Raw genomic sequence first — 11,421 nt, 5'->3', positions numbered from 1 at the left:
TTTGTGTGAAGTTGGCAAAAACCACAGGTAGCCCAATTTATAAATAAATTCAAATTTATTAAGCTTTGCTAAACCGAAGCAAAAAATTATTATTTGATTTTTTTTTTTTTTAATTTTATTAATTCTTTATGGATATTGAAGTTATAAAGCAAATTTTTCTTAAAGAACTAAATATTTAAAAATAAAATGCTTGGGATGCCTGTGTTATTACTTGTCGTGAGGGATTCTGGATAATTCCAGACCATAATTTCTTCCCTTCAGCCGCCATCTTGTTTTTTGGAGCAAAGTTTCTTGAAGGAGCAACTTTATCGTCTTTTTACTCCATTTTCTCGACGAATTAAGGCTCTGCTTTAAAGATGACGTCTCTAGGAGATACCAAGCTACGTAATATTGGAAATTATGTTGCTGCTAATGCGTCTGTGACTAATGTTTGGCGAGGAATGTCGCGAGTGTGGAACAGTTACAGAGCCAAGTATGTGACGTGCAAAAATGCTAGGATGACCCCTTTTTGGCATGCTGTAATGTTGGCAGTGGCTGTGAATTACGCTATTGATTATTCTCACATTAAAGGTAACGTCAGAATACAATGCAATGGGTTATTCGAAGACTTACAAAGTTTTGGATGTTCTCCTCACACGTCCTACTTAATTTAGCTACATGAATCAATGGTAGTGTAGTGGTGTTGTGCATGTACAGTAGTAGTGCACTCAATTATGGGATCTCAATATGTGAGTTAGTTGCACCATGAATTAGATCAGCCAGAGGTTGTTTCAAGGTTCGATGTTTGAGTTAGCCATGTCCTGACTTAGATCAGCCCAGAGGGTGTTTCAGGGTTTTATCTGTGAGTTAGCCATGCCCTGACTTAGATCAGCCCAGAGGCTGATTCTCTTGTCAACACACAGGGCACAAAATAATGGCCAGTCATTGGACAATATCTTGACAAAACTTTTTCCAGTAAAATTTCTAAATCTTTGACCTGCCAGTCATTTCAACCCCTTTCGTTGAGCCGAAACAAGATATACAGTAGCCAAGCTGAAGCTAATTTGGCCAGGCATCATGACTGCCTACTCACTGACCATTATTTTAAGCCCTGACAAGTGGGTCAAGGACAAGGAATCATTGATTTGCCTACCATCTTAACCAGACTTCACATGTAATTCGAGCTGTGCATCACCTTGTTGGGTTTTGAGTAGGGAGGAAAACCAGAGTACCCACAGAAAAGAACTCTGAGTTGTAAAATTATCATTTCAATTCTCTTTTACTCCGACGAAATCCGAAATGTCCGAAATGTCAGAAAGTTTTTTCATCTTTTCACAGGTGTATAATTTACCTTTTTATCATTACTGTTTCATTAGAAACACAGACTCAGCTCACACTAGTTTTTAGCTAGTTTATTAAATACCTCTTCTTATTCCAATTTTTTTATGTTTTTCTCTACAGCCCATTCACTGAACAGAAAATACCATTGATGGATGGATATTCAACTGGATTGTGGTTTATTAAACAAACTTTTCAAGACTTGGATCAAGAACTGAAACAGTGTTACAGTGAATGACTACGTTTTCATGCAAGTTTATGTATCAAATTGTGTTAATGGCTTGAATAAAGTTTTACATACTGTAGATCTAAGTTATTCTTCATACATGTATTGCTAGACTATTATTGTCTCGAAAGTGCTACCAGCAATGTTTGATGTCTCGTTTGCCGACTAGTATTTCAACATCTGTCAATCAAAGAACTGCAATAAAAATATTCCTCAGTTAAAGGGGCAATAGCATGTAAAAAATTTACGAAATTGAATTCGGCATTTGACTCCAATGGAATAATCTTCAAGGGTCTAATAATCACTGGTTGAAGTTTTTTCTTTATATTCCAATGGGAAGTATTACATTTTTACAAATTTTTATAGGTGTCTATGACGTCATACACTAAACACTATAAACATCCCTCCATACATTCCTTTTGTATTTTGTAATCAAAATATCTGCTAGTTTTATACTAAGTATTGAAGGAAAGCTAGAGTGATTTTTATAAATCCGTGAAACAAAATTTAGCTATTAACTTCTATTAACGCATATTAATGTATAATAGCGGTTATTAGTGAGACAACTAAGTATTGCAGTGAAAGTTTATTGGCCGTATTTTATTACTTCGTTTTTATTAAGTCTAATGAGTAATAACTCGTATTAGTTTGTATTAATGATTCTTACGCTAACATTTATTTCACGGGTTTGTGAAAATCACTCTACCATAAAGTGATTCTAACCACAAGTTATGTACATTAAATCCCTCAGCGGACCTTTTGGGTGAATAGGAAATGAGTAAAACATGAAGTTGTTTGTAAAGAAATGTATAGTGCTATGTTCAGTGTTGAGTGTACGATGTCACAGACACCTATAGAAATTCGTAAAAATATAATACTTCCCATTGGAATATAAAGAAAAAACTTGAACCAGTGATTATTAGACCCTTAAAAATTATTCCAGTGAAGTTTCAGCCTCATTAAATTTCGGAAGATTTATGAGCTAGTGCCCCTTTAAAGATTATTCCATATGAGGAACACCATAATCCAATCAGAATTCGAGTTTTTAATCGGTTATTATTTTGAATCCCGAGTCTTCATATTCTCAGAAAGAATAATATATTTCAATATTCAAATAATGAAACCATTGAAGTGCCTATCACCCTTCTGACAATATTCACAGTATTGATTCTTCATGGGGTAAGATGCGGAAAAGCCCCGAAAAAATTTCATCGTTTGAGTGCGGCTTCTTGAAGTTGTAAAGGTTTTTCCATACCATATGCTAACGTTGTGATGTATGAGGAGTAATCATTTAATATACAAAACCTTACTGGCACAGATAAATTAAATTTGAAATACGTCATTGTTTTGCCCATTACTCTTATAGAAATTATTGCAAGCTATTGTTCACATAGAAGCCGGTGTTTTGAATTACAAGGAACAACAAATAACCATAAATGCCTCCTCATACGTCACCGCATTAGCATATGGCATGGAAAAACCTTCATAACTTCAAGAAGCTGCACTCAAACTATGAATTTTTTTCAGGTTATTCGACATCTTACCCCATGTAGAATCAATACTGTAAATATTGTCAGAAGGGTGATAGGCACTTTAATGGAATCTAAGGGGGTAAGCTTGAGCCAAGGGGGGTAAGCTTGGGGGTAAGCTTGACTGCAGTTCAGTCTAAAATCTCCCTCAATACATTGTATTTTTTTAATGCATTTCATTGATTGATGGTCATTGAACTGCTAGTCGGCAAACAAGACAACACTTTAAGAGAGAATTCTTTTGTATTCAAGCGGTGAGCACCAAAAACTATTTTCTTGAAGAAAGGCTGTTGTACAAGGCTAAAATCTTGTTATTCAGAAAGTTGAACTTGTTTGGAAGTGGAGATGACCGATGAAAGTGGAATCAAAGTGTTAACCCAAAGCAAAAATTTTATTCGAAAATGAGGTTTAGGCCTTCATTTGCTTATTTCCCATATATTTTCTATAAAAAAGCCTGATAAAGCAACATTCTAACACAAATGCAACAAAACGTCTTTGTACAATTGAAAATGGCGCATCAAACAGGCATTTTATCATAGTACATCAGTTTCTAACTGTTTAAAAAAGCGTTAACCCAAAACGAAAATTGGGATCAAAACTCATATGAAAGTCTAGTTTTTGGCGCTTTTTGCCATTATTGCTCATTATTGAAAAAATTTCCTCTTAATGATAATGGTAGAGCACAAACTCTAAAAGTGTGTAACATAAATACCGCTAAATACTGCTCTATTATGCTAACCCTATTGTTTTCTATTGTTTAATTAGCGTTATTTACTACTAAATAGTGCAAAGTGTTGCACACTTTTAGTGTTTGTACTCTAGTAACGTGTTAAATAGTTAGATGATTAATAGAGGATTCATTTGAGGATTAACAGAACACTTAAAATGTGTTGAGCACTTCTACGCTATGCATCGTGCTTCTCCTAACACTCCTCTTGTGTTCTGCCAACTTTGCATACTTCGTAACTGCACACGGCATCCTATTCCTCAGGCAGTCCCAATAGTAACTGCTGATTATTCATGGTCCCGACTCGGACAAGGGCAAGTGTTCCCAAATTAAAATCTTGTCCCACAAACAACTACACAATATCAGTATTAAAAAAGAGTAGGACAAGAATTGCAAATTTTTTTTTCTTTTCGGAGGACAGTAAACAATTCAATTTATAATTGATTTTATATTCTTGCTAATTTGTCGAGCTTGTGGTAGATGGTAACTATAACTAGCCTGGGGAGTTGGAAACATAAATTGACTACTTCGACGATACAGCGACCATCTAACCTAAAACTTAATAATGGTAATTGAACTGAGCTGTAACATCTTCAACTTACTTAAGCAGTTACTTTACAAAGATGCTTTTGACAATTTTAAGTGCTCAGTTGGTCTTTTCAAGTCCTTTTTACGACTCTTTACGGTAAAATCGTTCTTCAGAAAAAAGTTTTTTGAGCCGTGGCTCTTTTTTTTCGCAAGAAGCGGCGAGCTCAACACTCAAATGGATTCCTTAATATAATTGGCTAGGAAATGACATGTCTCTCTTGTGATTGGTTCATATCAGATGATATGCAAAATCGTGCAATTTAGGCTGAAATCACTGCTGCAGGGAACCAATCAGATTGCAGGGTTTGCTTGTGATTTCAAAATGGATGTAATAAGAACAGAAATGACGCGAACCAAGTTTCGGGTATTTGTCTCTTATAAGGGAGTAAATGTGATCAATCGACGTCATTACTATAACAACGCTCTATTTTCCCCCAGGATTCCCCATAAAACCTTGCGATCCAAGATGGCTGCAGTATCTTCGAATCGTTCCATTATCAGTTCAGCGCACATATATCTTCCAAAAATCTCCAGGTGTTAAATGAACGCTGTTGCCATCACAGTCAAATGTGGCAACCCGCAGTACCCAATGGTATCTGGAGGGAACATAGAAAGTATGATCAAATAATCTGTCTTCATTCTTTCTCGAATGTCCCCATTTCCCTAACTTCCAATTCGCACACTCTCGAGCAATCATGGAGTTATCTCCAGAACCTGGAATGAACGAACCGCAAGCATCTGGCCTATCATCTGTTTTTGCAGTGAAGTAATCAACTACAGCCGTTCCTTTTGAATCTTTTGTGGTAATGATGTCAATCTTTCGTCCAACCTCTCTTTTGTAACACTCAAATCTGAGTTGGCTAAAGGGCATGAGCTGTTGAAGTTGGCGTAGATTGGTCGCAGAAATGAAAAGTTGGTTGTCGCTGTAGTTGGAGATGTTGTGGAACGAAGAGGTTAAAATACGCGGGGGTTTTTGAACTGGGTTTGGGATGATAACGTTGCTGACCAAAAGCCATCCACCTACGATGAGCAAATAACATGAATGAGTGTATTCTATTCTCATATTTGTAAACCAGATGTGGCGTAGTGGTAGTTGACTTGCCTGGGAGGTCTCGGATTCGATCTCTGAACTTGGCATCATATGTGAGTAGAGTTTGTTAGGTCTCTCCCTTGATTAAAGGGCGCTTTTCTATGGGTTCTCCGGGTTTTCTCCCTTCGTAAAACCTGTCATTCTTTAATTTCCAATAATTCGATCTGTGATCATTGGCGTTAGCCGTGCCCTGACTTAGATCAGCCCAGATGTTGTTTCGGGCTTAGATTAGTGAGTTAGCCATGCCCTGACTTAGATCAGCCCAGAGGTTGTTTCAGGGTTCTATCTGTGTGTTAGCCATGTCCTGACTTAGATCAGTCCAGAGGTTGTTTCAGGGTTCTATCTGTGAGTTAGCCATGCGCTGACTTAGATCAGCCCAGAGGTTGTTTCAGGGTTCAATCTGTGAGTTAGCCGTGCCCTGACTTAGATCAGCCCAGAGGTTGTTTCGGGTTTAGATTAGTGACTCAGCCGTGCCCCAACATAGACTTGATTCTCTATCAACAGACCATTACATGGCCTGGAACTCAAAACCTTATTCACAATCCATCTGGCATGTTACTCACCTCCGTCTGTGGTCATGTCGCAGTAGACAAGGAAAGGTGTGCCTGAGTACGCTGGGTCAATCCACTTTGGTCCGTCCCCAACACCGCCAACAGAGTTATTAGTATGTAGGCAAGACTGGGCAGGCTTTTTAGGCAAAGCGCCCAAAGGAACGACTAGATATTTACAAAAGAAATACTTAATGTAAGCACTTTGACCAAACCCGCAAATAACATGCAAAATCAACCGACCGACCATTAAACAAACTACCCAATAGACCCTTTTCGAGTTCCAAATTACCAAATTACAGACTCATTTGCTCAGGGTTAGCCTCGAATCAGTGTCTTATTACTCGCAAATACCAACGGTAAAGTAAAGAATGCACAAGTTCAACAATACGAACACTTTGAAACTCGACGGACCTTGACTGGAACACGTGAATATTCTGCACAAAATCGAACGAATCATGGCGAACACCAGCCAACCGACCGACCAACCCCGACTGACTGACCGACCAACTATTTATCTAACTTCCTAAATCACTAGCTTGTGCACCAACCGAACGACTGACCGATCGACCAACCAATTAACTATTTAATGTAACGAAACGAAACCGAAAACGATCGACCAAACATTCGACCAACCAGATCGACGATCGACCAACCATCCACATAATTTGTCAAATACAATGCTCCGCACCGGTTTCTAATTCTGGCTTTGTTTATATAGGTCATTCCGACATGGAGATGGTTTCGTTGAATACAAAGAACATCGAATCAGTCTCAACACTAAGGTCCATGTTCTTGACGAGAATAAGAAGCAGAAACACAAGTCATTCCAGCTATTCTTGGATCTTGGAATGACCTACTGCCTATCGCCTATCGCGATGACAAAATTTTTTGAAATAGTTGTATATAATATTTGTGAATATTCTGAGGCTAACCCTGTATGAATGAGTCTGTGATCAAGGAACACAGCGGTGTTTGATTAATTCCAAAACAGTCTATTCAATCATAATTTCTTAAATTTTGTGCACGTATTTCCATCGTAATCTTGTGTACACAGACACCATGTGTGAGATGGTGATCCACCATGATGACATGAACCTCCATTCTTGCATGGGTTGGGCACACACAAGTCCTGAAACGTTTTAAAAATCAATTATGTAAAATGCAACTAGCATTGGCAATAATTCCGAGGTCGAGATAAAACTCGGTTGAGTTGGTATTGCCGTGAACTCAAAAGTCTTCTTTTCACGCACTACAAGAGTAAATGAGTCTGTAATCAAGAAACGCAGCGGTAATTTGGAACTCGAAAAGGGTCTCCTGTATTGGCTGATTTTTTTCTTGCGCAATGTGATTGGCGTGGCAGTGCCGTGACCTCAGCGTGACCGTATCCGCCGCGTGTTTATGCCGTGTTCCGAGCATTTGATTGGAGGAAGAGCAAATTCTTGAGCAATATGATTGGTCTGGTGTATGCCTTGCCGTGTCACGACCGTGTTCGTGAGCTTTTCACAGTCGTACGAAAACTGTTCTACGATATAGAATTGAAAGGTTACGTAAACACTTACTCTAGCGTAGTAGTTGAACGTCACATCTACCTCGTAATCTGCCGGCTCATCTTCTGCAGTTTTATTGTTCAACTCACATTGTTGAGGTGTTGTGTTGTTTTTATAGTTGTAAGATTGACAGCCGGGGGTTACAGAGCACTGCATACCACAATCTAAGACACTGATGTCATTATGTACACTCATTACGTGACCTTTTAGTCTGTACCCTGAAACCAACCAGAGATGATGAGTCGTGTACTACAACTACCATAATACCTTGCGCGCCTTCATGCGCCACCATTTTTTCTTAAGTATGGTTCTCCGCTCGTTATGCATTTCACTCTACTTATGAATTTGATCTTGCGCCATGACGCAACGAGAACAAATATCCCAATGTTCTCTGTCAGAATCACCAAAATAGTGCAATAGTGCTTAGAAGTCTTCACGGCACCACCCACTAGTCCTTTGCGGGCATATGATGATCCAAGTGCAGTAAATATTCTTGTCAGTAAACTTTTCGCAGATCGATATCGCTCATATGACTGATAATAACGTGTAATCGAACTTATACAGGCTTATAAGCAACCGAACAGGAATAAATATTTTTTCACTTAAAATATTACCTTTTTGTTGAAGATTTAAATCTAATAAAAAATGGATTAAAAAAAGAAATGAAAAAAAATATGTGGATAGATAAGACGGGATTCGAACGCACCAAAAAATTAAAAAAAATACGATTCCACTTTGCCATACCCCCGAGACATCCGCAGAGCTGGGGCGTCGTATGGACTTCGGACCTGACGGCGATTAAATCCTTCTGCCCTTGGGTGTACGAATTACGCAAGAAAATGTTCTAGCCGAAGCATCAGGGGAGAGACCAGCCGGCCCCCAGACCATATCGGCTAATCCCTTGCATCTCTGCCACGCACGGAATCGGTTGAAAGATACTGCGTTAAAAAGTCTAGTCTATTCGGTGCATTGTTTTCACGGCTATTGTTATGCTGATTCACCTGGAATCGGTGGTCCAGTGGATAAATCGTTGTCGTTCAAGATACTGAATGAAGGTCGTCTGAGAAGGGCTGGTTAGCACTTGGATGGGTGACCTAAACATTATACCTACTCATGCTTTTTCCTCCTCATTTCCGTTTTTGTTTTTGTTTTTTTTTTTTTTTTTTTTTCTTTTTTAATCTATTTATTTATTTTTTAAATAATAGAATATAAAATAGTGAAACTTTCTATCTTTAAGTAACCTCTTCCTGTAACTCAAATCCGTCAAATTGATATCTAACTAGCGTAGGAAAATCCTTATGGAAAAAAAAGAAACTGCCGGCCATTTAGTATTAGGCGATCTACCACAGGGAATTGAATTTTAGAAAGCGTCAGAAGGAGTCCCTCTGAAGCGTGTAAAGGAATGCGGAAAGCAAGTTTTACAAAGATCACAACACTCAAAAGGACACCAAAGTATAATCTTATTATAAAAATTACATGGACAGAAGGCGTCCCTCAGAAGCGTGTGAAGGAGTGCGGAGTAGCGAGGTTAGCGAACATCACAGATTTCAAAATGACACTTATGATTATCAAAGGAAAATTTTAGTGTATTCCATTCCGCGCCTTTGTTTTCCAATATGATTCCCCTATGGTATCAAATGTCGCTGTTATGTATATAATATACGATATATATACTCTTTAAGAGCGACATTAGATACCGTATACGGGAATGATATAGGAAAACAAAGGCGCGCGCGAAAAGAAAATGTTTTAGTGCATTTTTTTATTGATTTTTTACTCTTTCGCATTACGGAGGACATTATCTTCATCTCGAATTTAAAAAATAATTAATTATTTAATTTTTCCAATTTTATTTTCACCATTCACTTTAATCTAAACTGGGCTCCCTGTGGTCCAATAAAAAATAATTACATTCATGAATAATGAATACACGAAAGAGTTTTGTTGAAAATGTTTACAAAAACTTTCGTAATGAACTGTTGAGAAAGTCGAGAAAGTTCTGGAAAGTGTAGTAGATTTTGTTTTCTATAATAAGCGTCCAAAAGTAAAGAACTACTGTATTTTCATATTAAGAAATCAGTGTTGTTGATATAACGCCCGCAAAAATCTAAGTTCTCTTGAAAAGCTAAAATACAAACTGAAGATGATTTTCGGCAGAAAACATTTGAGTATATTTTATTAAAGTGCGTACTCTATTCGTTCAAAAAACTATTTTTATTGGTGCTGTAAATCTAAAAGTCTTTTCTTCTTAATTGATAATGTGTTTGGTTTAATGTTTTAATTTTGAGCAGATTTTTTTACAAACTGAAGATGATTTTCGGCAGAAAACATATGAGTGCTTTTTTAAATTGTTCACTCAATTCATTCAAAAAACTATTTTATTGGTGCTGTAAGGCTAAAAGTTTTTTCTTCTTAATTCGTAATGTGTTTGGTTTGATATTTTCGAGCAGGTTTTTTTAAACCGTTCAATGCAATGCTGCATCTTACATCGGATTGTGCTTTCAACGTTTTTGACAGAAACGTCTTCAGTTGTTAAGTATTCTAAACAATAAAATAAGAATATGAAAAGTAAATCGATCCCCTATTTTATATTTAATTTATTCTAGCAATTTGCAAAGAAAATTGCAACTTGAACCGGAAGGCAATTCAAAAAGCAATGATTGTTTTTTTCACAAGGATAGGTTAATAAGCTAGGAAAGATAGAATAATTTGTCTTTTGTCACTAGCTGAATGGGAAATTCTGAAACGTCAAAAACAAAATCAGAGTTTTTGATAGGAATCGACTGAACTATATGACAAATGACAAATTATTCTATTTTTACCCTTCAAAATTGCGTACTTCCAAGTTTTATCCAAATAATGTAGTTCCCCCAGTTAATGAATGAAGGTCAAACGTTACAAAAATCAAGAGACAAAGAAAGTGAGTTAGAGAGAAGAAGAGGAAGAATGAAGACTGAAATAAGACGAAGCTGAAGAAGAAGATGAAGAAGAAATGAGCAAAAATAGATTAGAAAAAGAAGAGGAAGATGATAAGAAGAAAGAAGAAGAAGAATGACAACATCAACGATCAAAACAGCGACGCTAGGAGTCGAAGAATTAGAGGAGAGAGAGAAAAGAAGAAGAAGAAAGAAGAAGAAGAAGAAGAAGAAGAAGAAGAAGAAGAAGAAGAAGAAGAAGAAGAAGAAGAAGAAGAAGAAGAAGAAGAAGAAGAAGAAGAAGAAGAAGAAAAAATGAGGATGAGGAAACTTGGAAAATGGAGAAACATTCTGCTAATGTGCTTAACTATATGAAGCCATGCAGCAGCAGTATACTCAGCAAGATCCGGTTAATACAAAAGTTGTTAATATGCTTTTGAATAAGCCTTATTTTCACCTGAGACTTTCTTGTATACTGCGTGGTAGTAATTCTGGTAAGAGACGCACACTGGTACAACAAACGCAATAAATTGGATGACTCCCTGAAGAACACTGTCGTTGTTGATGTTCAACTTCATCTCTTCAGCTGTATGTATCCAAGTTAAGCCCGCAAGATTTCTTGGAGATAGAAAAGCTTGTGGAGTCAAACAAGCCAAAAAGAATTAGGTTCAACCAAAACAATGGGTAGCCATTCAATGAAAAATTGATAACTATCAGGAATAGTATTATTAAATCCACGTCAATTCAGTTTTTTGAATCAACATTGAAAAGGTTCACAAGTGGTATGCTGCTGATATACTGTATGATAAAATAACAATCGAAAAGTAATAATTACGAATTCTAAGCTCCAGCTGCTGGATGTCTGACTAAGAATGCGACTGAATGCTTTTACTGCTGGGCCCGGTTGAACGCCCGAGGGGGGGGAGGGGGT

At 37.3% G+C, this 11,421-nt stretch overlaps 3 protein-coding genes, 1 long non-coding RNA gene and 1 pseudogene across 4 annotated transcripts in view; 3 read left to right on the top strand and 2 right to left on the bottom strand.

The window, feature by feature from the left end:
* LOC148914013 (uncharacterized) overlaps nucleotides 1-6,885 on the top strand; it is a 190,900-nt gene extending 184,015 nt beyond the window's left edge. Inside the window, exon 5 of the mRNA XM_089025949.1 lies at nucleotides 6,747-6,885. The gene's annotated coding sequence lies outside the window, so the exon portion shown is untranslated. The remainder of the gene's footprint in view (nucleotides 1-6,746) is intronic.
* LOC116297228 (uncharacterized) lies at nucleotides 252-1,622 on the top strand. Its single transcript, XR_004197208.2, has 2 exons — nucleotides 252-570; nucleotides 1,441-1,622. It is a non-coding gene; the product is annotated as an uncharacterized LOC116297228 (long non-coding RNA).
* On the bottom strand, nucleotides 2,808-6,220 carry LOC148914014 (uncharacterized). The gene is made up of 2 exons (XM_089038965.1): nucleotides 6,041-6,220; nucleotides 2,808-5,407 (listed from the first exon to the last, which is right to left on the bottom strand). The coding sequence occupies exons 1-2, from the start codon at nucleotides 6,054-6,056 to the stop codon at nucleotides 4,890-4,892; spliced, it is 534 nt and encodes a 177-aa protein (XP_088895091.1). The 5' UTR covers nucleotides 6,057-6,220; the 3' UTR covers nucleotides 2,808-4,889.
* A 135-nt stretch (nucleotides 6,886-7,020) lies between the features above and the next one.
* Nucleotides 7,021-7,775, bottom strand: LOC116301672 (uncharacterized). Its single transcript, XM_031710763.2, has 2 exons — nucleotides 7,588-7,775; nucleotides 7,021-7,157 (listed from the first exon to the last, which is right to left on the bottom strand). The coding sequence occupies exons 1-2, from the start codon at nucleotides 7,768-7,770 to the stop codon at nucleotides 7,029-7,031; spliced, it is 312 nt and encodes a 103-aa protein (XP_031566623.2). The 5' UTR covers nucleotides 7,771-7,775; the 3' UTR covers nucleotides 7,021-7,028.
* Nucleotides 7,776-10,225: 2,450 nt separating this feature from the next.
* On the top strand, nucleotides 10,226-11,370 carry LOC148914012 (uncharacterized; annotated as a pseudogene).
* The last annotated feature ends 51 nt before the right edge of the window (nucleotides 11,371-11,421 follow it).

Source organism: Actinia tenebrosa, unplaced genomic scaffold (assembly GCF_029948245.1).
Source record: "Actinia tenebrosa isolate PJP-AT-01 unplaced genomic scaffold, QUT_ActTen_1.0 PGA_scaffold0__85_contigs__length_37466705, whole genome shotgun sequence".
Lineage (NCBI taxonomy): Eukaryota > Metazoa > Cnidaria > Anthozoa > Actiniaria > Actiniidae > Actinia > Actinia tenebrosa.
This window is presented reverse-complemented; position numbering and strand designations above follow the sequence as displayed.